Source organism: Abramis brama (assembly GCF_963993115.1).
Source record: "Abramis brama genome assembly, chromosome: 2".
NCBI lineage: Eukaryota > Metazoa > Chordata > Actinopteri > Cypriniformes > Leuciscidae > Abramis > Abramis brama.
In genome coordinates, this window is record NC_139964.1 from 60,728,271 (window position 1) to 60,756,202 (window position 27,932).

A 27,932-nucleotide genomic window follows, 5' to 3' on the forward strand; every position below is an offset into this window, starting at 1 on the left:
TATCACATTCACAAAATGAACAACAGTTTAAATCAATATTGAAACGTTGTCTCAGAAATTCATTACTGGGATAAATATCGTTTAAAATTTTGAAATGAGTTTCTTTGGCTTTAGGAAAAATTGGGAGGGAGAGATATTTGGTTCTGATTTTTATTTGTATATCTTTTGGAAAATCATTGAGGGTGTAACGTCTTTTTAATAAAAGTGGGTGAAGTTTATTTGTTATTGCACTTCTTATTATTTTGTTTGAACATTTTCTGTTTTTAAATTCTATGTCATCTATTATAAGCAAAGGAAATCTAGGTATTACGACATCATACATCAATAAACCTTTCATCAAATTTAACAATTCTAAAGGAATAGCCTTAATTATAGTATTATATTGTTTTTTGGTACATTTAAGATTGTATTTCTCAGTGAGAACAGAGTAATTAAGGACATTTCCATCAGAATCCATAAGATGTGAAATAGCCCAAATACCTTTTTTCACCCAGTCATCATAATAGATAGATTTTCTTTTGAACAATATGCATCGATTGTTCCAGATAGGCATGTTGTGTGGAGTAAAATTATGAGTATAATACATTTTCCAATTTAAGAGAACCTGTTGATGAAATTTAGATAACTTGAGGGGTAATTTGGAAAGAGAAAAGTCACAGGCTAATAGGAATTCAATGCTGCCACATTTTAAAAATATTTTGGATGGAATATGAAACCAAAAACTATTAGGATTGTTTATAAAATTTTGCAACCATTTTAATTTTAGCGTAACAACTCACAGATTACTGAAATAAAATGTTTCATTACATAGAACATCAGTCAATTATTTTTAATACTTTGTGAGTGGGGAGGAAGATCAAAGAATTTTGTGAATGAATTTTAAGGAAAATGCATGAATATTTAGGGAAAGTTTGACTGTAGTTGCATGGTGATAATGAAAATACAGAGCACAGATCTATGCCACTCCTTGATTTAATGGCAGCCACCCCAAGAAAATAAAAAATAAAAAGCTATTAATATTGATACAGGAACAATGCATTTCGCAGTAAGAGGGGGAATTATTTTTTAATCTTCAAAATTGCCTATATTATTCTATTATTTCTATTCAAACAGTGGAAGCAGGCCTCACAATAACAATGCTTATCGAAACAAACTCATTTTGGAATGTAAAAATAGGGATTTTTCTTGCATAGGCCTATTTGTATTTAGACAACATTTATTGAAACGTGAAATTTGTTATTTCGATACATATGTTCAATATTAGTCACTAGATGGCAGTTCCACGATAGAGGTGACATTGCTGGAGTGTCAACAGTGTGAAGGCGAACACACGATAAGTCCTACTAATCGATCCCGCGCATCTTTATTATTTATTTTGTTGGATGCAATTGAGAGTTCGTTCGTTTAATGTACACGTAGATCAAAAGAAGGTCTCATTATAAAAGTCTTAACAGAATATTACATAGAATGCGGTGAATAAATAGCTCGATTATGATACTATCTATTAGTAATGTCTTGTTAAACTTCCGTTATGGGCATCATGGCGACTAGTACATGTGAAAAATTCTAGCAGCGGTTTCTATCACAGTTTATTCGTTTTTAAAAGGTGATAAATGGAGTAACTAGGGTTTAATTCAAGATCGATGGCCAAAATGTTGCGTTCTACACGTATGTGGGGTATTTTCACACGGAACACAAGTGTTAATGTTATAAAGTGGGCTTCAGCATCCTCAAATGAGCGAAGATCTTCTGTCCGTCCTTCTGAGCGAGTGCATCAAGGACCCTTGAGATTCTTTAGTGAATCAGTGACTTTATCACCTCCTAGATGGACCGAGAGCAGCAATACTAGTTCAGACGCATCTGCATCTGATCGTGTGAGTGAGGAAGATCCCAGTGATGTGTTTGGTGATTATTCCAGAAATTTCTCCTCCAGAAGAACCTTTCGCAAAACATCCTCAGAGCTGCTGGATATGAGATACAGGGATGAGGAGGACAAGCCGCAGGTGGAAAAGTTCAGGTCCAAAACTGGTCGGAAAAATACAACATACTGGTATTTCCTCCAGTGCAAAAGGCTAATCAAAGAGGACAAAGTACGTTGTCAAAAACACGTGATTTTAATAACACATCATTACTGTGGCAGTACTGTACATGTATAATAATATTAAACTATAATAATATAGAAGGTCACTTAATTGTACTTAACGAGAGTACATTGTCATGCCTGTTTGTACTTTGCAATCATTTTAAATGAAAAGTTGTTTTTTCTTTAAAGTATTTTGTTAAAATCATTATGGTTTAATAATGTCATGCTTTAAAGAAGTACACTTATTTTGATGTTTTGTCTAAAATATTAAAGGACTAATTTTAACTAGTGTATTATTTTATTTTACATTTTAAAGTTAACATTCATTTAATATAAATTTTAGCTATAATAAATTTTCATCTCATTTCATTTAACATGCAATTAAGAGTCTGATAGCATAATTTAGTTTGCACTTAAGTATGTTATAATAATAATTATTAATTTAGTTTGCATGAGTATGTTCCTTAAAAGTGTATTATTTCCATAAAGGTACTCTATTACGCTATTCCCATGTTGTTGTGTGTGTGCCATGTAAACACAAGTAGGCTGTATATCAAAGAATGTCTCTGTATCATATAAACCAATGCACACTTTATTCTTTTTTTTGTCTAGCTGGCTGACGCATTAGTTCTGTTTGAGGATGATATGGTCAAAGGTGAGAGATTACAGCCTGAGGAGTACAATTACACCGTTCTCATCGGCGGATGTGGACGTGTGGGCTACCTAAAGAAAGCCTTCCAGCTGTACAATAAAGTAAGATGGTAATGCACACTTCACATTATGATGCTCTTAGATGTCATTATTTATATCAGGTGCTTCTAATGATGTATAAAGACACACTTGATCTTAATTTAACCCTGTTTTTATGTTATGCAATGTTACCACTCACTCAGATGAAGAAGCGAGGGGTAGAGCCATCAGATGCTACATACACTGCACTGTTCAACGCTTGTGCAGAATCACCATGGAAGCAGTCGGGGTTGGACCAGGCAATGAAGCTCAAGCAAGAGCTCCTCAGGAAGAACATCCCTCTCAGTGCCATAACCTGGCATGCTTTGCTCAAAGCAGTCGCTCTTGCTGGAGATCTGAAGTCGTGCTTTCAAGTTCTGCGGGTACTAACTAATGTCACAACACATTTTAGTTTTGCTTTTGAATTCTTTTTGCTCTAACACCTCAGTAATATCATTTGGTTTGTGTGTAAATGCATGCATAGGAGATGCTTCAAAATGGACAACCCATCACACAAGAGACATTTCATTATCTGCTGATTAGCTGTGCGAACGACAAGCAGCATGGGTTCAGGCTGGCTTTACAGGTACTTACACACACCTACAGACTAGAAACACATGTTAGCTTTAATAAATTAGCATTGATGCACAGAAATGAATTTTTTAACGAAACAGAAAACCTGAAATTAACGTTTTCATTTAGCTGAAAATTGAAACTGAAGTATTGATTATTACATTTGGGTAATTTAACTCTTTATGCTGTTCAGAATGTGTTCTTAAATAAAATAAAATAAAATAAAACCAGTCATAGTAAAGGTTTTCAGAAGGTAACAAGCTTATTAAAATTTCAGCTGAACAAATTTTACATACTGCTACTCTTACACCATGTTTGGTCACAGTAAAGTGTGTCCACACTGCTAAAATGATTTATCTGTTGATTTATCCACGTGTGTATGAAATAGACACTGACACAGTTAAAACATGTCATCAGAGAAGTGCTCATAAAATCAATTTTTGGTCAATTAAGTTAGTTAGTAGTAAGTTAGTATTATTTTATTGTTATTTGTTTTGTAGGTGTGGCACCAGATGCTTAGGATTGGAATAAAACCAGACACTCAAAATTACAACATACTCCTGCGTGTAGCACGAGACTGTGGAATGGGTGATCCTGGTCTGGCTTCTGCGTTACTGCTGAAGAGAACGGACGAAGTGACCCCAAAACTCACAAGTGGAAAGAAAAGCCGTCAGACAAATGTCAAAGTGGGGACATTGTGTCAGCCGTTAGATATGGATGCATTTGAGAATGAGCTGTTTGTAGACACACAAGCCAAAGAGAGTGATTTCACCCTTGTAAAGGAGAAAGATTCATGCAGAATAGACACATCTCAAGATGAGACTCAAATGCTGCCTGTATTATCAAGTGGCTCTCTGACCTGTCAATCACAGTTATCAACACAAAGTTCCCACCTCCCGAACCTTCTGGACCCCAGCACTTGCCACTCAGGTGTGGTTGCCTTGGGTCCTGTGAATAGAGCTTCGGATAGACTTGCTCTGATTGGAAATCTTGATGGTTTTTTGGAGAAAATGGCCAAGGATGGACTGGAGCCCAACATAAAAACCATCACACTATTGGCTGATGTCACGGAAGCTGGTAGCCAATCTATGCAGAGTTTGATTAATGTGGCCAAAGAGAGTGGTGTCAAGCTGGATGTGACATTCTTCAACACTATGATCAGAAGGGTGGCCAAAGCTGGAGACTTGTATGGGGCTAAGGTTAGAAACACATTTAATCATCTGTTCATAATGTTCCAGTAATGTTGCTTTTATAAAATAATATATTCCTGTAGCTCAAACAGTAGAGCATGGCAGCCTACAGTTTAGCCATGGCGAAAACAGCATCGTCATTTGTCAGCATTTCGTTTCCTTTGCATTTTTAATGATACTAATAATAATAATATTAATAATAATACATACAATAACAAATTGCTATATATAATTAAAATTGCATAGATGTAAATAAAAGCATCTGCCAAATGAATAAGTGAAAATGTAAGTAAGAACTGCTTTCTCTCTTTTTAGAAAGTAAAAGCCCTTATGGTTGAAAGAGGACTGGCTTCGAACACTCAGACGTTCTGTTGTATTGCTCTGGCTTGCCGCAGACAGAAAGATGCGATACAACTCTTTACTGATATGGAGGTATGAAAACCAATTTCATTTCAATTTTGAGTTAAATATTTAAAGGAACACTCCACCGTTTTTTCATATTAAACTATGTTATTCCCTTAACTAAGACGAGTTGATACATACTCTCTCGTCTCAGTGCGTGCACTCAATCGCTCTGGCGCGCGGCGACACTTTGATAGCACTTAGCTTAGCCCAGTTCATTCATTAGGGACCAAACAGAGATGAAGTTAGAAGCGACCAAACACCTCCATATTTTCCCTATTTAAATACAGTTACACGAGTAGTTACACGACCAAGTATGGTGACCCAAAATAAAACGTGGCGCTTTTCTAAGCGGGTAAAAATGATAACTATAATGTATGGCGGAATAGCACTTGGGACTCGGGAGCACTTCGACTCGGCGCAGTAAAAAGTCACGCCTGAAAAATCCTCTCCCTCTCACTTCTGTCATTAGAACCAACGTGACTTTTTACTGCGCCGAGTCGAAGTGCTCCCGAGTCCCAAGTGCTATTCCGCCATACATTATAGTTATCATTTTTACCCGCTTAGAAAAGCGCCACGTTTTATTTTGTGTCACCATAATTGGTCGTGTAACTACTCGTGTAACTGTATTTAAAGGGCACCTATTATAACCCTTTTCACAAGATGTAAAATAAGTCTCTGATGTCCACAGAGTATGTGTGTAAAGTTTTAGCTCAAAATACCCAACAGATATTTTTTTACAGCATGTTTAAATTGTCATTTTTTGGGGCTCAGAAAAACGCGCTGTTTTAGTGTGTATCCCTTTAAATGCAAATTAACTGCCGCTGCCGGCCCAGGGGGCGGAGCCTCACGAGCTCGCGCTTCAGTCAGGACATTCTCATCTGATAATATCAAAACAGAAACTCTCAGTAGCGTGTTCATTTTGACTCAGAGTCGGACAATAATGCCCACAGCGCCAGAGAATATATACTGTATGGAGATTAAACAGGTATAGTTTAGCTTAATTATGGTTATAACTTATTTGTCATCTGCTTTTATCCACTATTAATATAAGCCTGCTGTAGCAGACCTCGTCCGAATGATGACCAAAATGTACTGATGAGTTCAATGAAGTTTATTGTACATCACACAAAAGATGAAGCGTTAGTTTTACTCCAGAGAATCACTGTAAGAACAGCTAAATAAACACAGTATAAGATGAGAGCATTAAAGTCTTATCCATAAACTCTCTCTCTCTCCCTTTCATTATCGTGGAACATAACTTACACAGCGAAGTACACAAAACACTCGTTACAACTAACAGCAAACAAATATATACACACCTTTTCAGTCTGAGCTTAATAAACTGGTACACTGTAAATCCGTAAAACTATTCGATGAGCTGTCATAAAGTGCGCGCTCTCACTTTCATTTCTGCCGTGGTCAGTAACGTTAGTCCTGTCGCTCCGGAGAGTGTAAGCTTGATCACGAACAGTACAGATCCATCCTCGAGTAAGAACGAGAGTAAATGAAGACTGATATGTTCATTCTAACACCTCAATCGCTTAGGAGACATTCTTGTCTACAGCTGCTCAAGCGTCGAACAATGCAGGACTCTGTGTCCAGCTCACTCAGGGCGGGTCTGGGCTCAAACTGAAGTGTCACTCAACAGTCGTGGGAGGGGCCTGCGCAATTCTACGTCACATTGCGCTGAATCTGAGAACAGCTCATTCTGAGACAGTGCTTATGATTTATGGGGATTATAAAAAAAAACACTGGGTGGATTTTTATCATTCTAGGGTGGTTTTGCTCACACACTGCCAACACACATTTATGTTCAAACACCATGTAAAAGTGAATTTTGCATAATAGGTGCCCTTTTAAATAGGGAAAACGTGGAGGTGTTTGGTCACTTCTAACTTCATCTCTGTTTGGTCCCTAATGAATGAACTGGGCTAAGCTAAGTGCTATCAAAGTGTCGCCGCGCGCCAGAGCGATTGAGTGCACGCACTGAGACGAGAGAGTATGTATCAACTCGTCTTAGTTAAGGGAATAACATAGTTTAATATGAAAAAACGGTGGAGTGTTCCTTTTAAAGGTGCTTTTTATTTTTTTACTTTGATCCGCTCTTTTTTTTTTTTTTTGTCTTGCTTTGTGCAGTCTTGTGGACTTGTGCCGAATGCTCATATATACAGTGCCCTGATCAGCCAAGCAAGTAAGCGTTTGGACTACGCTTATCTACACGAACTTCTTCTGCACATGACCAAACTGCAGGTGCCACCCAATGATGTCATCATCAGACAGCTGGAGTTTGCAGCTCAGTATCCTCCTTCTTATGACAAGGTTAGAAACTGAGTGAGGCGATCTCACATCAACCATGATTCAAGATTTGTATTTTGTCACATGTTATATTCCGAATACAACTTGTGAAACCGGGTCAGTTATAAAGTAATAGTAATAATAAAATAGCAGCAAGGTAAGTAGGATTACATGGTATTATTCTTAAGGTACTCTAATTAAATAATTATTTAATAACGTAATTTAAAAACACATCTAAGCTTCAGTGAAAAGGGTTCAGTAAAATTGAATACATGCAATTTGTGAATGTTTTTCAGCATGTTATTGACCTTTGAGCAAGATTCTATATGGACTACCGTGGATTAATTATGCTTTCTATATCTTTCTTTCTTCAGTTAAAATCACGGAATATATACCTGGACAAGATTGATGGTTTCCGTGGTTTTTACAGAGAATGGCTTGAGTTCATGCCTGGCCAGGAAACTCCACACCCCTGGGCAAAGTATCGATCCCCAAAACCAGAAACAGAACAAGATGGAGTCACCTCACAAAATCAAGTTTCTGAATAAATCAAATTCCTGAAATCTGTGTGTTAAAGTGTATGAGGATAATCTGAGGCTGATTTTGCATATTTCATGTAATAATTGTAGATATGATTTATGTACATTAAATCATTGTATTTATTTTAGTGTTTGTCTCATTTAAAAATATATATATTTTATTTATAAAAGTCATCACCATAAAATGACTCAAACCCTTATTCAGGATGTAACTAAATTAGTGAACTAGCAGGATATTTCAGTTGGGTCACGGTCACGGTCACGCTCTAACCTTGAAAGGCAGATTGCTTTCATTTGTCCACAACAAAAAACGTGTTGTGTACAAACGGCTTGTAACTTCCAGGATTTATGTAATTGCTTTCTAATTAGCTATAATTGGAGACAAATCTAATATAAAGATTGAAACTGCTACACTGAAAAGTCTACACTGACAGTGCCTGTAAAGTTGCTCAGGCATTCTATAGATGATCTACCAGTGGTGCTGTCCTGTTGTAATAATAAAAAGCAAAAATATGACATGTCAGTTTCTTTGAGCATTTTTAATTAAGATTGTGTTAATGTAACTAAATGCAAATGCAACTGACAAGAGTGAGATGTGAACATTTTCTATCTATGATACACTGATGATAAATCTCATTATATTTGGTATGTATTTTGAACAGCTGAGATGGAAGTGTAGTATTTTTTTAATTAGAAAAATACAATATTTTCGTGGTATGGTTTGAGAGCAATTTGAGCTGAATTAAGAAACGGTGAGTCTGTGCAAGTTCGTTGTTTGGTTAATCATTGAACATGCACTAGTCTATCCAATGTACAGGAATATTACATCTGTATATATTCTTCTTTAACTTGTATTTTCTATCAATATTGGACACATTTGAAGTATAGGCTTATAAAGTAAAAAAAAAAAAATCTAATTGTATGTGCGCCACCATTACAAAGAAAGCAGTAAGATAATGAAATAACTGTGGCAAGTGTTTGGGAAAGAGGATGGATGGAAGCTGCGATTGGGATTGTTAGATGTTCTGCAGGCATCTCGGCTTTGTTGTCTTGACCAATAAAGTCTATGGAAAGTTTTATTAGAAATATAGTATATGTTTGTAGAATAACCTAGGAGTAATATGAGTAAAACCAGGAAACTTTAAGCTGTCTTCCTAGGGTACGAGTGTCTTAAGAGAAATATCATTTTCCTATGTGTGTTGAATCAATACCACTACTTATACTTGATTAATTTTGTTAATCTTACATGAGTTACTTTTAATCATGAAAGATACATTTTGTTTTTGACATCTATGCATGTGTAAATCAATATGTTTTTTATTGTATGCATTGAAAACAGAAACTCTACTTTTATTGTTACTCAATATTTGATGCTTTTGAGAGAGGGACTAGAGGAGGAGGACAAAGTAATTGCTTCTAATGTTAACTGTTTAAGAATGTAAGGGGACAAACGAAAGGTTTCAAGCAGGTCGCTGCCCAATGGAGGTTATATTATATGACATACATGTAAGATTTTGACTGGAGATGTTAGTTATTTGAGGTACACAAATGCAAGTCCTCAGATAACTACTCAACAGAGGCCTCCTCCTTCACATTCTTGGTAGAAGACTATCTATCTATCTATTTTATCTCTTTTTTTTTCATGCTTCTAGTTTTAATCTGCGAGAAACAACTTGTGAGTAATGCTTCTTTCTGTAGTCAAGGTCAGTAGGCCTGGGAAGAGTCTAGGGAGTCAGATAAAATGTTTCCAATTGAAAAATATTTGTGCGCCAGGTGGACATATATGGGATGTTGAGGAAGACCAATGTGGATGAAGATGAACCGGAAAGTGTATATTTATGATAAAATGAAGTAGGAGGCCTTATGATAATCTGTTCATTTGCTTATCCAGTCAGCTTTTAGTTCAATGATAGATGAATATGTATGATTTTACTGAATAAGTACTCTATTTTGCATAGAATTATTATTATTATGTTTTTTTTTTTTTTTTAGCTCTCTGAGATGTTTTGGTTGTAAGAGAGACAGATTGTGATGTCAGAAAAATTTCTATCACTGAGTGGCCAGACTTTAATATTATTGGGGAATTTCCAGCACATCTGCTCTCTTGGTTTAAATGTTGCATCACTCTCCCTGGGGTACAATTTAAATGCTCTTTTGAATTATTATTATTTTTATTTTTAAATAAAAGTCTAGTTGGCAGTGTGCCGGCTTTAAAAATAAACCAAGAAGATTGGCTGGAATGGGGCAGGAATGGGATGGGCCAAAAAAAGAAAAAGTGGAAAATACCTAAGTTCCCTATGACTGGTCAGAAGTTGAGAACAGATTCAGAAAACTGTATGAAAGAAGAGAGCTATGACTGAGGAGGTCACATAGAGCTGGCATCATCTGGCTTTTGTTAAGGAACAAGAAAAGGTTTTGGCATCTGGAATATTTGGGATTTATTTTTTATTTTTTGCAAAGAGAGAAGACTTTCTACAACAGAAGTAGGTAGTGGTATGGAAAGGTCTATATTTTTCCTTAAACATTAAATGAATTAATGTTTTTCTAACGCTAGACATTTGCGAAGAATCATTAGTAAATACATGACAAGATACTGTTGATACTGTATACAGAAAGAGAAATATTAAGTGTCAACACTACTGGTACATATTGTGTATTGTTGTATTTATGATGTTGTAATATATTGTGTATAAAAGGAATTAAAATTAAAATAAAATTAAAATTGAATAGGGGAGGGCAGGACACGACACGACACTGACACCATTTCCGATTTGCCAGAGTCACGTGATTCAGCAAAAGCGCCAAACTTTGAACGCGCTCATCCGAGGGTTCATTTCGACAAAATATGTAAGTTTAAATGTCTAAGTTACAGAAAACTCGAACAAAGTAAATGTTAAAGTCTTTTTATACGAGACACACGCAATGTTAGTTGAGTTAGGGTGGTATTCGAGGTCGTTTCTTCTCATTGTCTGTCATGTTACGTAGGACGCAGCACAACATACCTATAATCATTTTGAGCGATGAAGATGATGATGAAGGTGACGCCTTGACGACCCTCAACGATTCCTCTGTGCTGATTGTTGAAAATGAGAGGAACGAAGCAGGTAACGTTAACGTTAGTCTGCGTTACACACATTTAATCATATACAACACCAAAAGTTACCATACCATTTGTGACCATTCATATGCACCCTAAAAACCGTTATAGCATGTTGATACCATGTTTTCTTTGACACAGACTGTAGTAAATGCCATGGGTTTTCAAAATTACCATGGAAATAATTTTTTTTTTTTTTTTTTGATATACCATGGCACTGCAGTACCTCTGATATACCTTTGTATGCCATATATACTATGGTAATCATTCAGTAGCATTGTCATCTCTCTGCTTCTCTTTGTTTTCTGTTGATCTCAGATATTTCCAAACATATTGAGGAGTTGGATGAGGACTTGGCCATCACATACTCCCAAACTGCAATAGTGCTTCCACATGCTAGATACGACTGCACCCTGGCTTTCTGGTCAGTAAAATAAGCGAGGCCACTGTCCTGTGAAGGACTTGTGTTGTCTGTGATTGTTTGTGTGTCACTGTGTGTTTGCTTGTTCTAGTCGAGCAGAGCACGACGTCTCAGGACCTCTACAGAATAATGCACAATACTGTGATCAGTGTTTTTGCTACATCTGTGACAACCTGGCCTCCATGGTGAGTTCACTAGGTTCAAACCTAAATCAGACTCAGTCTCATCTATCTAGGCCTTATGTTAGTTACTCATATAAATGGCAGAGTGTAATGTCCCCCAAATCAAAAGAGGCAAAAGTGAGTACAATTTTGCTAACAGAAAGTAAATCATGTTTTTTTGTGACATTTTTGTGTTAAATGAAATAAATCCCATTATTTTAATCCTGTCCAGACAGATAGTATTATTTATTATTTTAGAATTTAACATCAACATAAAAAACAAATACTACTATGCATTATACTAGTTTTACAAATGAAAAAATATACTATTTTTTGCTGTATTTAGTTATATTAGTGTGTGTGTGTATAAATATATATATATATATATATATATATATATATATATATATATGAAGACAGTTTCTTCATATATATATATATATATATATATATATATATATGAAGACAGTTTCTTCATATGGTGTGTTGATGGATACTAGGCCTGATTTGTGTTATTCCCTCTATACTATACCAGGCTAAAAACAAGGCCACTTTTGTGTTTGTGAAGCATTGGTAAAGTGCTATTACTTGTGTTTTAAAGTGTGAGTTTTGGACCATCCCTGGCTTTTGCCACTGTAATAGCCATAAGCACAGTGTCTACTGGAAGTCCCTCCGTGATAAGAGCCTGATGGGATATCTGCACGAGCTGAACTTCACCTTTGAGCCGCTGGATATGGATTCAGACCTACGACGTGCAGGTATGTTCTCTCACACGATTTAAACTGCAGATTTATTGTCTTTTATGACATGTGCCAGCCTAAATCTTACAATTGTGTGTGTGTGTGTTTGTGGTAGAGGCTTCACTGCACGAATTTGCTGGTAGTTTGGCAATGAAGTATGCAACTTTCTTGTTGGGGTTTGAAAGTTCGAACCGTCCAGGCTGTCGGTGCATTTGTCACCGCAACATTAACGACACAACACAGAGTCAAGCCTTCGGATGTAAAGGATGCCATAAACATCACTTTAAGATTCTGGAGTACGAGTGAGTGGTCCTCCTTTTATATTATTTTTAGTATAATTTTGCATTTTGCTATCTGCTTTATAAAATTGGAAATCAGTCACAATTTGGTTAATTTAGGCAATGTAGGTGCAATTGATAAACTGCAAATTAATTTAAGAATTGTGTTTTGGGTAAGAAATTAACATTACATTGATTGTTTTTGCAGTATTAGTCATTAGATTTTTAGCATGACCAATAGTAATAGTGATCATTAAGGCTGGAATACACAACACGACTTTTACCCCAATTTGCAGTCTAGAGTCGATAATCGTTGCTGAAAGTCTGCAGGTTTTGGGCAGTTGACAGAATTCACAGAAAATCACGTAGTGTATGATGGGCAGAGACTCTGATTTTTAGCTTCAGACTATGATTTCATTCAGTCGGAGGATATCAAAACATGATATTTTGAGCCGATTTGAGAACACAAATATGTGCACTAGTAACAGAACATCAAATGAGCCTCAATATTTGACTCATGGACGCACAGATAAAACAACTGACTGCGCCACTCACCTCTAACTCCCGTTGTAATCTTTAAAGTCCAAACTGACCGCATCAACTTTTGTGTGCTTAAGTCATTATTACAACTACTGTGGTCATCTGCAGATCCATGTTTGTGTTTCATCTGTCATGCATCTCCAAGCAACAAGACGTTGTGTGCGTTTGTTGTATTCGGTACGAAGTCTGGTAGTTTATGATGCCCAGTTTTTCCACTGTAACCATTTACAAAGTCGGCAAGTGCATGATCATGCCTAGTGTTTTAAAATCTGTTCAGATTTTAAAAGTCATGTAGTGTATTCCAGCCTTTAGCGAACACCATGCTATACTAAAGTTGTTTCTTTTCTCTTTTTTTCTTCAGTTACACTGTTGTGAGTCAACATATCAAAATGTTTTTTAATGAAGCAAAGAAAGAGAATCCAAAGGCTTCTGTTGTGATGCTATTAGGCGGTATCAAGCTTTTCGTCACTCACACTGTTCCTGGGTAAAATACTATACACTATTGCATATTCTGACCCTGGTTTTGATATGTAATGTATAATTACATATCTTGGTTTGTTATGTCTCCCTTGCAGAAATATTCATGCTGCTACCACTCTATCTGAAACCGTGTCAATGCTCCTGTGGAGGTAATGCTAACATGTACTTTTGTGTGTTTACTTGGAAAGTCCCTTTTGCATTTTCTAGTTTTCTTATAAACTACATTTGTCTTCCAGATTTATGACGAAGGTGTGGACGCTTTTAGTTGACTTCGATTTTTCCAGCACTTTCATAAAGCAACTTGAGTATTTCTTCCAGAGGCTTCCTCTGCCTTCAAACTCCACATTGCCAAAAAGGTAACAACACATACATGTGCTGTAATTTGGGCTTGGAAAAGCCATGCACTTTTTGCTTCTTGAAGAAAATGTCATCCAAGATGATAATTTCAGTCAGCATTTGCTCCCCTTGTGTTGTTTCCTAGTTTTAAAAAAATGTTTCTGAGATTTGACTTGTTAATACAATAATTGTTCAGTTGTGGTCTGCCATTGTTTTGTTGTTTAATGATTAAATTGTCTTTTTTTTGGTTGCAGTCTGAGTGTGCTTCCTTGGGATGACCCCTTGCTTTCTGGCGTGATAAAAGGTCAAAATATCACTGGAGAGAGGCAGGTCAAAGGTCGAAAGCTTCAAGTCTTGTATGAACCTCTGAGCGTGATTCAAGCGAGAGTCTGTAAACTTCAACAACAAAACAAGTAATGGCCCTTCCTTATTGTACTTTTTATGCTTTATTTACTGCTTATGAAACCTCTTAATTTACTTCAATGATATATGCAGTAAACCTGCACAAAATCCGCACATGCAGAATTCCACAGAAAGAATTCATATTTCTGTCATTCACAAAGTTGTATGCATACTTAAAGGTAGATTCACCTAAAATTGTATTTTTTCACTACTCTGAAACATAATATAAATGAAACAAAATATTTAACAATGATCTAGTGTTGCACGGTGTACCGATACTTCAAAAGTATCGCGATACTCGGAAATTAAAAACGTCACGATACCTAAATTTATCAGTATCGATACTTAAAAAAAAAAAAAAAACGCCTCCCTATGGACGTCTGTGTTTTTTTCCTGACGCACGCAGCAAAGAACCTGTCGCTGTCAGTGTCATGTGACAAAACACTACAGCAAGATGGCTGCATGTGCGAGCACAAGTGGTCCACGACTCGTAGAAAAAGATGACGCGAGGAGTGACATATGGAAGTAGGCCTACGTTGCCTACCTTGCTCTGTTGCATGGTGCACCGATACTTCAAAAGTAAATCGGAAATCTAAAACGTCACGATTCCTTAATTTATTAGTATCGATACTTCTAAGAATGACCGCGTTCCAGATTTGTAAGGCCGGCGACACACTGGCTGCGTGTCGTGTCCGTTTTCATTTCGGCTCCCATGTTAACTGCCTGCGTGACACACGCGTCTGGGCGCAGCTCGAGACGCGCGGAAAACGCGTGCATGCTAGAAATAGAACCGACGCCTATTTTTCACGCGACACGCACGCGGTGTTGGAAGCGTTTCCAGGCAAAATAGAATAGGAAAAGATGTTTCTATGTCATTTTGACACGAATACATATTAATAAATGACATTTTGATGTTTGAAAGTTTTGACATAAATACAATATAAATGTAATTAAAAAAAATATTATCGATTTTCAAATATTGCACCTCTCAATACAGAACGAATTATTCTGTAGCCTATTTTGCCGTCAACACTGCCGACGTTGTCTTTGCTGCTATATATTTGTTTAACATGAAGTATAGGCCTTCCACAACTCTCTCCCCACATGCCAAATATATCACCAATGAGGCTTATCATATGTTACCAATATTTTATACAATAAACATTGTTTAATATAATCGCTGTTCATATTTTTATTCAAAGTTCAGAATCAAGATAAAGCTCTTATGTTTCTTATGATAAATGAGATAATGCTGCTAAATTTATAAAAAAATTTACCTTGAATGTCATTGCTCTAATACAGGGGTGCCCAATCCTGCTCCTGGCGATCGACTGTCCTGCACAGTTCATCTCCAACCCTAATCAAACACACCTGAAGCAACCAATTAAGGTCTTCAGAGCACGTCAGGATCACTTGAAAATTAAAGGCAGGTGTGTTTGATTAGGGTTGGAGATGAACTGTGCAGGACAGTCGATCGCCAGGAGCAGGATTGGGCACCCCTGCTCTAATATATTTTTTATATTTTGATATTTCATATTTTGTTCAAATCTTTAATATATCTGCTGTTCATATGTTCATTTATTAGTGTGTTATATGATTAGAATGTTGTCCCGGTTTTAAAATAAAGCACAGCAATGATATTTGAGTGTTTCTCCCTTTTCAGGAAAAGTATCGAAAAAGTATCGAAATCGCAATACTTGACTTGGTATCGGTATCGAAACAATAATTTTGGTATCGTGACAACACTACAATGATCAGTAATAGTGTAGCACTGTGTTTAGCACATTTTGTCCTTTTTAAAGAGGACCTATTATGCTTTCTTACATTTTCAACTTTCTTTGTATTTAATGTTGCTGTTTGAGCATGAAAAAGGTCTGCAATGTTACAAAGCACAGCGTTCACTTCAAAGGGAGTTATTCTCTATATCAGTGCGCACTGATTCTGAATTACCTTGAAACTCCTCAATTGTAGTCTTGAGTTTTCTTCTGGGAACAAACACGTCACAATATTCCTCATTTAGGCATATACGCAAAAAAGGGGGCAAGGCCTGGTTGAGTTGTGTTATTAGTGTGTTGAAACTGGTGGTAAGGGCTGTGACGTTTCTGAAACACGCTCAAAGCAGTTGACCAATCACAACACACTGGTCCAGTCCAGCACTTTTTGCTTTTCGGAAGGAGGGGCTTCATGGAGACAGGAACTAATCAGAGCTTTACTGACAGTCTGGGAAAGAGAGATGCTGCAGCAATGTGGGAAAAATTAGTTTTTTTAACATTAAAGCATGAAAACCTATTTTAGTAGACCCCAAAAACAAAATCAAGACTTTATAAAAGGGCATAATAACGCCTTTTTAAATTCATTCTGTGGATTTTTCCTTGTAAACAGCACAGAAAATGTTGGGCAAAAAGTTTGTAGTTTCTGTGTAGAGCCAATGATTATTATTTGAGTTTGTGTTAAGTGTTATTGCTTTGGACCTCGCTAACCTTAATAAAATAATAATAATAATAATCTACCCTTTTTTTAACACGTTAGGTACCGTGAGCTGGCTCGCTATCTGAAAGTTGTCAGAAGTACCAATAATCCCACGTGAGTGCCAGCTGCATATCATAAACATTGTTGTCATATAAGCAGAATATTATTACAATTTATGGTACAATCTTTCATTGTTTGTCTGTCTCTGTCTGGTATTTAGGCTGCTGAGAATGAGAGACTTGGTTCCCCTCTACCTGTGCAAGGTACATCGGAATAAAGCCTTTTCCATCAGTGCTTTCTACCTTATTTAATATACTTCAGTTTTATACACTAATTTTAGAAATTTAAGTCAGGACTCTCGGGAGTCTTCTAACTTTTTGATGCAGAGGATTTGTGGCCAGTATGATGATCTGCACACCCCTGTAACTATGAAGGACACCCTTCATAAAATATAATTGATCTTAAAAATAAAATTTGGTAAAGGTAAATGATCGTGACAATGTAAATGCCCTGTCTTAAAGGAATGGTTCACTTCAAAATGAGAATTCTGTCATGTACTCACCCTCAAGTTGTTTCAAACCTGTATGAATTTCTTTCTTCTGCTGAACACAAAGGAAGATAGTTTGAAGAATGTTGGAAACCAGACAGTTGATGGACCCCATTGACTACTATAGTATTTTTTTTCCCTACTATGGTAGTCAATGGGGTCCATCAACTGTCTGGTTACCAACATTCTTCAAACTATCTTCCTTTGTGTTCAGCAGAAGAAAGAAATTCATACAGTTTTGAAACAACTTGAGGGTAAATGATGACAGAATTCTCATTTTGAGGTGAACTATTCCTTTAACTGCATTTCTGTTATGTGTGTGTGTGTGTGTTTAGGTTGCCGACTACAGTGGTGCGGTCCACACAATGTTATCGCCAATGCTCGGTGCCGCTTGCCCCGCCTCCCGACTCACACCTCCACAGTTCAGAGCTTACCTCAGAATTTTTACATCAGGCCTAGTCCCTGATATAGCACAACAAGAATTTGATCCAGGAAATGGCCATATGATCATACCTGATCCTTTACTGAGCACCAACTGGACACCCATTGAAGGTAGAGAATTGACAGTCTTTATCTAAATGACATCATCTGAAAGGTTAGTCAGGCTCTTGTTTTCCTGCATTTGTATGTATCTTCCCTTTAACAGATTCTGTATTATTTAAGCTCATCAACAAACTATGAATGTTTATACTGAATACCAACCCTGTTCCTTCAATAAAGGTTTAAATACATTCAAGATGATGGAGGTGTTGAAGTTTGCACTGAGGGTTCTGGACTGCAACGCTGCTGTTTTTGCAAATGTAGGTAAAATATTATATAATGTTTATTTTATATAACTTAAGCCTGGTTCACACGGCAGGATAATTAGGCCGATTTTAGCCCCGATTCACCCCTTACGACAATCTTAAGGATGCTCAGATTATCGTAAAATAATCTGATCAGATATTCCTGCCGTGTGTGGTGTGTTAAGACTGCTCTCGTCTGCTCGGAAGGACGTCGGGACCGCTCCGATCTCAAATCAGGGATATCCAACATGTTGGATTTATTTGGCCCGATTTCTTCTCGTGTGTGGTGTCCCCCGGGGACAAACGAGCACGCAGCCTGTGGACTGTGGCGTGTAGCCAATCAGAAAGCGAGGTGACGAGGCAGCGAGGAAGCACCGGGAAACAAAATCAAAACAGCCGGTGGCATGGCGCACCAGAAAGTCCGGTGGACATCGGAGATCATCGCCTTTTCTTTTGATAACGTTTTTTTTTTCGGTTAAAAACAAACTATCGCCACTGCATCCTCTTCGTCCGCCATGATTGTTTACTCTGAAGTCACGTTTGATCTCGAGGGATTTTGCGAGATTTCCCGTCTGACCTGGGAATGATCGTCGGGAGTCAAATCGGTTCGTGTGAGATGTGTTGATTTTGCCGTGTGGCTGCGCACCACACACTGTACGACCAAAACTGTTAGACCCGTGATTTTTTTATCCCCGTGTGTGGGGTCAGTCAGGTTTGGAAAATCGGCCGACAATTTTAAAATCGTCCCGTGTGAACCAAGCTTTAATCCACCTTATTTTTTTAATGTAAGAGCAGGCACTGCCATTTGTAAATCTACCGTATTGTTCCGAATATAAGAAGCCCCCCCCCCAGAAACAGAAAACAATGGAGATGACGATATCTTCGACACCTAAGTATTTTTGGACTTAAGGAAACGTTGCTCGTTGTCAGCGCAAAAACGAATGAGCCTCCGGGTTTCCTCAGGTGTCCCTGTTTGATAAAGAACATACAAGACTGGTTGATCATGTTGCAAAAAGCACAAAACTGTGTAAGCACTGTTCGTTTATATTGTGATCACATATAACCACAAGAAAACAATGCGTTCATAGCAGACGTACGGTAAAAGATAAGCCAATTCCCTGCCGCAATTACATTCACCAGTTATCAGACATGAAAATATGTTGCGGGACTATCGTTAATGAACTTCAGCGAATTTTTTTTTGCAAACGTTTCTTTGAAGAACATGACCGTAAATATGAACACAAGATTGAATGTGACATGATGAAAATGATTATTGGCAGTCATGTTGCCTCTGTAGCCGGGGTGTATGCAGGTACATTTCTCATACCCCTTCGTTTGAAGTGTGGTCCCGAAAAATCTTCGTTTCAAGGGCTATCTGGCCCTTCCCCCTACCCCTCCAACCAAAAGAGAATCGAGACAACCCTACCCCTTCACGGGAACGTGCAAAACAGAGGGGGTAGGGGCAAGGGGTAGGGGCAAGGGGTAGGGGCAAGGGGTAGGGGCAAGGGGTAGGGGCAAGGGGTAGGGGCAAGGGGTAGGGGCAAGGGGTAGGGGCAAGGGGTAGGGGCAAGGGGTAGGGGCAAGGGGTGAATTGGGATTGAGCCTTAGTCTTAACTTAACTCTTTTTGGGCTCGCCATCTACTAACATTACACTCGGACTCACCATATTTCTTGGGTGCTTTATGAGAGTTGTTTGACTCCTCTGCATTTATCAGTCCCCAGGGGGAAACATTCATTTTACACATATTTGGCACTCCCCATTGTTGCGGGTGTATTATTAACATGTAAATGTTTAGAACGCAAATTTAAGACGACACCATTTTTTTTTCAGATGTATTTCCAAGAAAAAAACATTGTCTTATATTTGGAACAATGCAGTATATTTATCACTTGTCACCAAACTATATTTTGCATTATTTATTAACATTCTGTCCGTGTTAAAGGCATTATTTAGCTGTTGCATACTGAATGTGTGGCAAACAGTTCAGCATCAAATGCCACCTATCATAAAAACATCAAAACACATTGTGATTTCATTCATATTAACTCTTCATATGTGTTGTGAAGTCTGTCAGTGTGTACTTTTCAGATCTGTTGTGTTTATGACGAATGTCTCTTTGTTTGTAGTCAGAAACCTGGGTGTATCTGCTTGGCGTTGTCAGTTCCAGTTTTATTACTCCAGATGGTCTTGTCGTCGGTGCATTCTATGCCGAGCCTGACGTCACCTTTCAAGCGGTGAGAAGAGTGTTTATCTTGTGTCTGTCAGGATGGAGAACATACTGAGATGTTTTGGAGACAGATAGTTATGTTTTTCTGTTCAGGTGACCAAAGACTCTGCCAATGCAATTCTCAAGGAGCTGACACAGACTTCCCGTATACAGATCCCCAAAACCTTTGAGAATGTGAGTTTAATTAATTAGTTCTGTGCAGTTTTTTTTTTTTGTGTGTAAACCTTGGATTATTCGTGACTGACATTTATGTGGCAAATTACATTATCTATAAAGCAGTGTGTCTGATGCCCAATATAATGCCAGTATATTTATGTGTATATAATGATAGTAAATGAGAAGCACAAAATAACATTTACATTTAGTCATTTAGCAGACGCTTTTGTCCAAAGTGACTTACAAATTAGGACTAAATTAAGCGAGTCATCGTGAAGAGGCAAGAAACAACGCAAGAAGTGCTCAATACGAAGTTCAGGCATTGTTCTGAGTAGCATAAGCCCGATAAGCGAGGATTTAAAGGAAAAAAAAGAAAAAAGAAAAAAAAAGAAATTCTCTAAATATGCCTGGCATATCTTAAATAAAATGATGATAAATAAATAATACTCTTTAAATGCCAAATGGGGCAGATCAAACCAGTTATATATTATACATTGTTTTGTCTTATTGGTGCTATGTTTTATTTATTTTTTCCCCCATTAGGGTTATCCTGACCAGGCTAGACTGCTGTTAGCAACTCAGGCTTTGGTGCTGCGCATTTTCCACTCCCAGCTCAGCCCCATCCTCGACGTCATCATTTCCTTCAGGGTGCTTATTTTCTGTAGTTATTAGTTAAATTTACTATTTTTTGATTTTGTGTAGATTCATGTGTAATTGTGTGTATGTGCTATTTGCCTCTTCAGTTCAACCACTGGGCGCTCCGTTGGTTCTTTAACAGTCTGCTGGGGAGGCCGGATGTGCTGCACTACATCCTGTGCTGTCTTCTGCAGGAACTGTCTCATGAGGAGCAGTACCAGCTCATACAGGGGTAAGTCTGTGTGCTCACACACATTCACCAAAACTGCACAAAAACATCTATGATAAGCATGTACATGCTCTATATCTGTTTCAGAACATGGAGTGAAACTGAACATTCCCTAGTTGCATCCTTCCTCTGCTTGTACTTCGTGGAAAACAGTGTGGTTCTAGACTCCTACACCTATCCCATCAATAGCTTGCTTGCCACTTGGAACGAGTAAGAGGCAGCAGTCAATCACTATAGTAAATTCATGATATGTCATATTTCAGCACTGAAGGATGTTTATGTTGTAAATGTGCTGTACATGCATGAATATTAAAAGAGGTTATCTCTAATTGAATATTGGAATTGCGTTGGACATTTTGGATATTCCTAATACACCTTATCCAAAGGGATGTAAAAAGGAAGATCGGGAATAAATGAATTCCACTATAAAGAAATTGGATAATTTTGTTCATATTAAATACATATAATATGAGGTTTAATTAGTCAACAATTTGATTTCAGATTGTACTGCCCTTGGCAATTAAGTTTGAGACTGCAACTTGAAAGCAATGTAAGAATCTTTTCCATTTAAGACTTTGGTATAACAAAAAATTTACAAAGATATAATTAGATCTCAATAACCCAAGTGTTTTTAAGGTGAGCTGCTCTTCTCTCTCTTGCAGGTGGCCAGACTTACTACAGAAAAGCGTAAAATCCTGCAACAAATCCAACGCCAAGGACAATAAGCCTGACCAACATCTTGAACAAATGAACATGCACTGCATTTCATTCCATGCAATAAGTTTGGATGAGATCAATGTTTCATTTATCCTTTATTATCTGCTGGGGAAATGTTTTATCACAATGTTTTTGTTTGGCAAAGTGTGAGACGCATTTCTTGACTTCGCTGTGAGACTCACTTCTAATATAACGGATCTTGTTAATAGCACATTTTTCAGTCAGTTCAGTTATTCAGAATTTTAAAACTGTAAAAATGAAGAACTCTTTATTATGTATATATTAACATTTGACTTTTCGACAAAATGGACAAACTGTACAGTTTTAATGTACAGAAAAAGTGCCTCTAATGTTTTCAAAGGTTATAAGCGGTAGTTCTACATTTTTTCATTGCTAAGTTTTTTTCTTTTTTTTGGGAAATGACCAGTATTTTGTAACATTACAGTACTGTGATTAATAGCTGGAGCATGTAAATCACAATTATATTCAGAAACAGAACAATATACAATTCTTTGAACATCAGCAGTAATGCAAATAAATGACAGTTTAAAATGCAACACTGAAAAGCTGTTTAATATTGCTTTGTTACAGATCATTTAAGGTTGTGAACTATGACAGTTCTTAGGGATCTTTGCAAAATATTACTGTAAATATTCTATTCAACTGCCTTTGTAAACAAGATTTCAAAGCATGCAGAAAATGTAAAGACTATACTGTTACAGATGGGCAAAAACAACTAGATGTGCAATCTAAGCCAAGTATAACTACTGTACAGTGCACAAATCGTTGACTAGATAGTGTTTCAGTGTTTGAAAATGGAGGTTGTGGTGTAGCTGAATCGGAGGACATTGGGTGGAATCTCCATGAAGTTTAGTTTAATGAGCTCAGATAAATAGTTGAGGATTTTCTTATCATCCTTGTGAAATTCAGAAAGAAAACATTTTGTCCATGTACTTTCCCTTGCCCTTCTGGGTGTAAGGCGACCATGTAAAAATGTTAAAAGGAACGCTCTGGTGACAAGCTTGCTTTGCACACTTTGAGCAAACATGAAGTAGGTGTTTCCACGTTTAAAGTTGCTCCTTGGATCCACCAGCAGGTTGATTAGAGTACCACTGTAGGTTGGGCAGCGCAGTGTCTTTAGATCCACATCTAGAACACTGATGTATCGGCTATAATGGCCCAGGCAGTGAGGCAAAGTTGTGTGAGTAAAACAGCACATCCTGAGTAAGTAAAAAACAAAAATATTGTCAAGGTGAATATTGTCAAGAGGAAGAAATTTCCTTCCTCTGCTTGTACTTCCTGGAAAACTGGTTCTAATCTAGACTCCTACACCTATCGCATCAATAGCTTGCTTGCCACTTAGAATGAGTAAGAAGCAGTAGTCAATAATTATAGTAAATTCATGATATGGATCTTTGTTATGATGTAGATGTGCTGTACATGCATGAATATTAAAAGAGGTTAACTTAGAACTTCAACTTAGCTAACGGTGTTTATCCTAATGTCATTGCTGAAAGGGTAACTAGATTCTTGTTTTTATGCATCCCAAGTAAAATGCCCCTTTAATAGTTACTGTATCATTTAAGCTCATCAACAAAGCAATGAATGTTTATGCAGTATATCAGTGGCATGCAACCCTGCTCTTGGAGATCTGTATTGTCAAGTCATGAATGTATTGATCTTCCTATAATACTATTTCTGGGTCCAAGCCTCTACTCTGTTTCAAATGGGAATACTCTCTCACAGCCATTTATGAGCACTTATTTTATTGCACACTTCTTAGGTAAGTTTTTCAAAGCTAATGATTTACATCAGTCTCCAGGCTTACAATGACCCAGACTCAATATTCAGAAAAGATGAATCACTAGCCACGTAAGATTTTTAGTATGGCAGTAAAGGTTATGATCATGATTTGTAAGTATAATACTACAGCCGTCCGTTTTGAGTGTTTGTTGCTTTTTGTACCAGGAGCCTTTGGACTCAGAACTCTGTGAAGGTGTGATGTCAGACTTAACTGGATACCTTCCTGTTTACCCCCAATAAATATGTCAGAACTAGCTAATTAAGATATTTGAGTTAAAAACAGGCATTCAAACAAGATTATGATGCTTAGTAAATGTTACCTATTAAAGCCGATGAGTTTCCAGTTGAGCAGGTCAGTAAGTTGTAGCGGCGTTGAAGTCCAAGGTTGAATGCTGTCTCTGTATCTACTCGGATGTGGCACGTACACGGACAGTGCTGTAACTAGTCGTCTCACTGCAGCCTCCTCGCTGCCTAGTACCACCAATGTTCGGCCACTCAGAAGGCTATACACTGCATGCACTGCAAAGGGAAACTGTCGCAAGAACTGCAATGCTGCTCGCCCTACTCTGCCACGCCTTCGTCTGGTCCCACCTTCTTTTTTCCCCCTGGGAAGACAAGCTGAGAAAGGGCATTCGGAGGTTGTGGAGGCAGTGGTGCTCCGATAGCTGAAGCAGTCTGACAAATCATCAGGTACTGTCCGACAGGGCTCATCTGGCAACGAGAGAGGGATCGATTCTGTTGCATGACAAGCATCTTGGAAGCTTGACCCACCCAGGGATAAAGTAATAGGACAGTCAGGTGGAGTCAGGGTGACAGCAGGATAAAAACATTGCAACGACTCCAAACAGGCACCTCCATGATCTCCAGGAACATTTCCCATCCCGAAAACACATTCAACATTTTTGTTGTCTTGTTTTTGACACCTGTCTTTCTCATCATTCTCTTGCTCTGGGCTTTCCTCATCAATTGCACAAGGGTATAAGGCACGCAATTCTTCTTGTAGGATGGATTCTGTCGTGCTAAGCACCTCAATGCTGTCTTCGCTGCAAGTCCGTCTGGTAGGTACCCTCCCTTGCCTTAGACCCTCCAGTGCAGCTGTAGTGGACAAAGGTGGTGGACTTTGCAGTGCTGTATCCATTGGTAAATTTGAACCTTGGGATCTGAAGGACTTCTCCGTCCCTAAGACCTCGATACTGTCTCCACTACTAATACTGGTCTTCATCAAAGCTGAAACATATTCCACATTTTCTTGACAGTCCAGAGCAGTAACTATTCCCTCATTTTCCAGCTCAGCCTCTACTGGGGCGGTTTCGGATGTCAAGGGTAGGTTATGCTCGGAAGGGGTATTTACAGAGCTGGGTACAACTGGAGATTGGCTAGATCCAGCCAACTCTAGTTTGATTGGCACCATTTCAACACAGGAGGCATATGACTCAAGACTGACAGGTTCACTTAGAACGGAGGGTGCAGGAAGAAAGGACGGTTGTCGCACTGAATGTTGACCAGCTATTTCAGTCTGTAATCCAGCACCCTCTTCCAAGTCACATGGATCCTCAAATAAGAAATTGGTAGATTTAAGGTTGCGGAGAAGATTACGGCAGAGGAGTTGTGTGTAGAGATGGCAAATATCTCCTCTGAATGTCCTCTCTATGGAGTCCAGTTGCTGTAGAGCCTGTTGGTGGAAGTATTCGTCACACAGTTCCTCGAGAGTTTTCAGACGCTTGTCAAATCGGCAAGATGAAGTGGAGTTAATCAGCTGCAGAGAATGCGAGGGTGTGTTTGTGTAAGGAAAAACATTGGATTCTAGCATTGGCTCAGCAAGTTGATCATGCCTTAAATCATCCAAGTCAAGTTCCAGAGAATGAGGGAGGTCATCTGGTTCGTAAGGGGAGTACTCAGAGTTTCTAAGCTTCCTGGTTGGGTAGCAAGTGACCTGTTTTAAAAGGCTTTTATAATCCTGAATCGATTTTTCTACAGTGGCCAACTCCTGTTCTTTGTTAGCCAATGGAATTGGGCAAGATCCTTGATCCTGCTTGTTCCTTCGATCTCCAAACCGTTTATCTTTCTCGTGTGTAATACATGACCTATTCTCATTTTCACACTCTACTTCCGCCTTTCTTGAAATCCCACATCCATCTTTCTCTTGTAATTTCTTTTCAGTTTCACACTCTTTCAGTTTCACATCTGTATTTCTATCTAATGTAGGCATACCATTCAACATCCGTTCCCTTTCAGTGGTGCACTTCACAGATGCATTATTGAACTCTCTTTCTATCTCTCTAAGTAACATGACTCTTGTATACTTCAGATCTCTTAGTTTTACCTCCAGTTCATTCGCAAAGTTCTTCCTGTTCCCCGTTTTCAGACATTCAGAGACTTTGGAGAACTCTGTGGAAAGCTGCTGGAATTGTTGTATGATTTTATTCTCATCAGACGACACATAGGCAAAGCAAAGTGGTCGCACAAACCCTCGAGCCTCCAGGTCATAGAGCGTAAGGTGGTGCACATATGCAAATGCTCCTTCTCGAGAATCCCCTAAAACTACCTTTGAGTCTTCAACAAAGTTCAGTTTCAAAGAGCCACAACCTGCCGAGCTGGCGAGAGAGGACTGATAGTCCACTGACATAATCCGAAGGGAGAAGTGGTTCAAATCAAACGTCCCACAAGCTTTGGTTTCAGGAGGAACAGTAAGCAAAGGTTGGGGCCCAACTTGCTCCGAAAACTCTGATAAAAGAATAAAGTCCTTCTTAAAATTAGCACCAGATATCCTGGACCACGGGGTGATATCCCCAGTGTAGGGATACATGGGCACAGACAGTTCCTCTGGAAGAGCTGATGGGTCTATTTCACTGAAATCTGTTTCTTTAGTAAAAGCCACCAAGTCTGGAGAACCAATCATGGTGGAATTTTTTTTTTAAACAAACCGGACAGGGGTGTAAAAAATATTGTGAAATTATACTTAAATTAAAATATGAGGACTGTCAAAATGTGTCACAAAATTAGTTGTGATTGTCTTTTCTTTAGTAAGGCTATTACATCTTAAATACTGATACCTGCTAGTTAAACTTTACATTCAGCAAGACCTGATTTTATAGTAGTTTTACAGTAAATGTAGATATAGTCGTTTATAGACTGATCATCTACCGTATTTACATTCAACATACATACATTCCCCATTTTTCACTTTGACAGGCTTGCTACTTTACTGGAAAAAAACATTAAAAACTTGTTTAAGCTATTATAACTTAAGTATGTACTTCGTTGTACACTGAAGGTCTAAAATTTTAATTAATAAAACATTAGATTTCTTTTGCGGAAATGTCATTAAAAGTATAAGTATTAAGTTTTAATAGTACTAAAGTACAATACAATAATACTAAAATAATTAAACTTGTCACTCACATACTTTACACCCCTGAAACCGGCATCTTCAGTGCTGTCCATCCACTCCGGGAGGTCTAGTTTTACTACGTATATCTTTAGCAAACTGATTTGTCGCCAGACCCGAGAATAATAACTACTTAAAAACCACAACAAGCATGAAATTATCCAGTTCTCGCCGATTTAAAAATTACATGCCTGATACAAAATACAAACCATGACATAAACGCAATGTCATGAAAACTGACAGGTCAGTTCAGGTTAAAATACGTATAAATCCGTTCGCTGACGGCAGCGTGAGTACAGCAATTCACGAGAATAGTTGTTGGCTAATTTTTAGAAGTTCGTTTAAGTCGTTGTTCAGAAGTAAACAAACATTAAAGCGCTTCCCGGAGAGCAGTAACTGAAGCAGCCTTTGCCATAGTTAGCCATGTGACACCTCTGGTTAGGGGGGGCTCAAACTTGTTTCCGCCTCAGAACCAATTCCTCAAAATAACTGGAAAAATAAGACGTGCTCGTGCGTTTATTTGCAGTGTTGAGAGATGGAATACATATTTCAAAATATTACGAACTCTAATTAATTGATAGGCAATGACAATCAAAGAAAATCCAGTTAATTTATTTTAGAAAACAAACTTTATTTTACCAGGCAATTCTTTTATATCTTTAAAAAAAAATAATAATAATAATAAAAACTTTTTAGAATGAGAAC

At 37.8% G+C, this 27,932-nt stretch overlaps 3 protein-coding genes across 3 annotated transcripts; 2 read left to right on the plus strand and 1 right to left on the minus strand.

Moving 5' to 3' along the window:
* The first annotated feature begins 1,287 nt into the window (after positions 1–1,287).
* ptcd1 (pentatricopeptide repeat domain 1) lies at positions 1,288–7,937 on the plus strand. The gene is made up of 8 exons (XM_084105706.1): positions 1,288–2,090; positions 2,696–2,836; positions 2,977–3,195; positions 3,297–3,398; positions 3,886–4,584; positions 4,891–5,007; positions 7,117–7,299; positions 7,650–7,937. The coding sequence occupies exons 1-8, from the start codon at positions 1,644–1,646 to the stop codon at positions 7,821–7,823; spliced, it is 2,082 nt and encodes a 693-aa protein (XP_083961832.1). The 5' UTR covers positions 1,288–1,643; the 3' UTR covers positions 7,824–7,937.
* A 2,176-nt stretch (positions 7,938–10,113) lies between these two features.
* Positions 10,114–22,593, plus strand: LOC311076660 (uncharacterized protein). Its single transcript, XM_084105009.1, has 22 exons — positions 10,114–10,297; positions 10,545–10,661; positions 10,800–10,918; positions 11,230–11,335; positions 11,424–11,517; positions 12,095–12,251; positions 12,349–12,535; positions 13,413–13,535; positions 13,627–13,680; positions 13,768–13,887; positions 14,122–14,280; positions 16,799–16,852; positions 16,959–17,001; positions 17,621–17,837; positions 18,006–18,085; positions 20,198–20,305; positions 20,392–20,472; positions 20,998–21,102; positions 21,198–21,322; positions 21,407–21,529; positions 21,821–21,869; positions 21,982–22,593. Coding segments are annotated over exons 2-22 (2,169 nt in total). The 5' UTR covers positions 10,114–10,297; positions 10,545–10,659; the 3' UTR covers positions 22,045–22,593.
* On the minus strand, positions 22,582–27,662 carry smcr8b (Smith-Magenis syndrome chromosome region, candidate 8b). Its single transcript, XM_084104997.1, has 2 exons — positions 24,160–27,662; positions 22,582–23,256 (listed from the first exon to the last, which is right to left on the minus strand). Exons 1-2 carry the CDS (start codon positions 26,736–26,738, stop codon positions 22,839–22,841), a joined length of 2,997 nt encoding a protein of 998 aa, XP_083961123.1. The 5' UTR covers positions 26,739–27,662; the 3' UTR covers positions 22,582–22,838.
* Between the last annotated feature and the right edge of the window lie 270 nt (positions 27,663–27,932).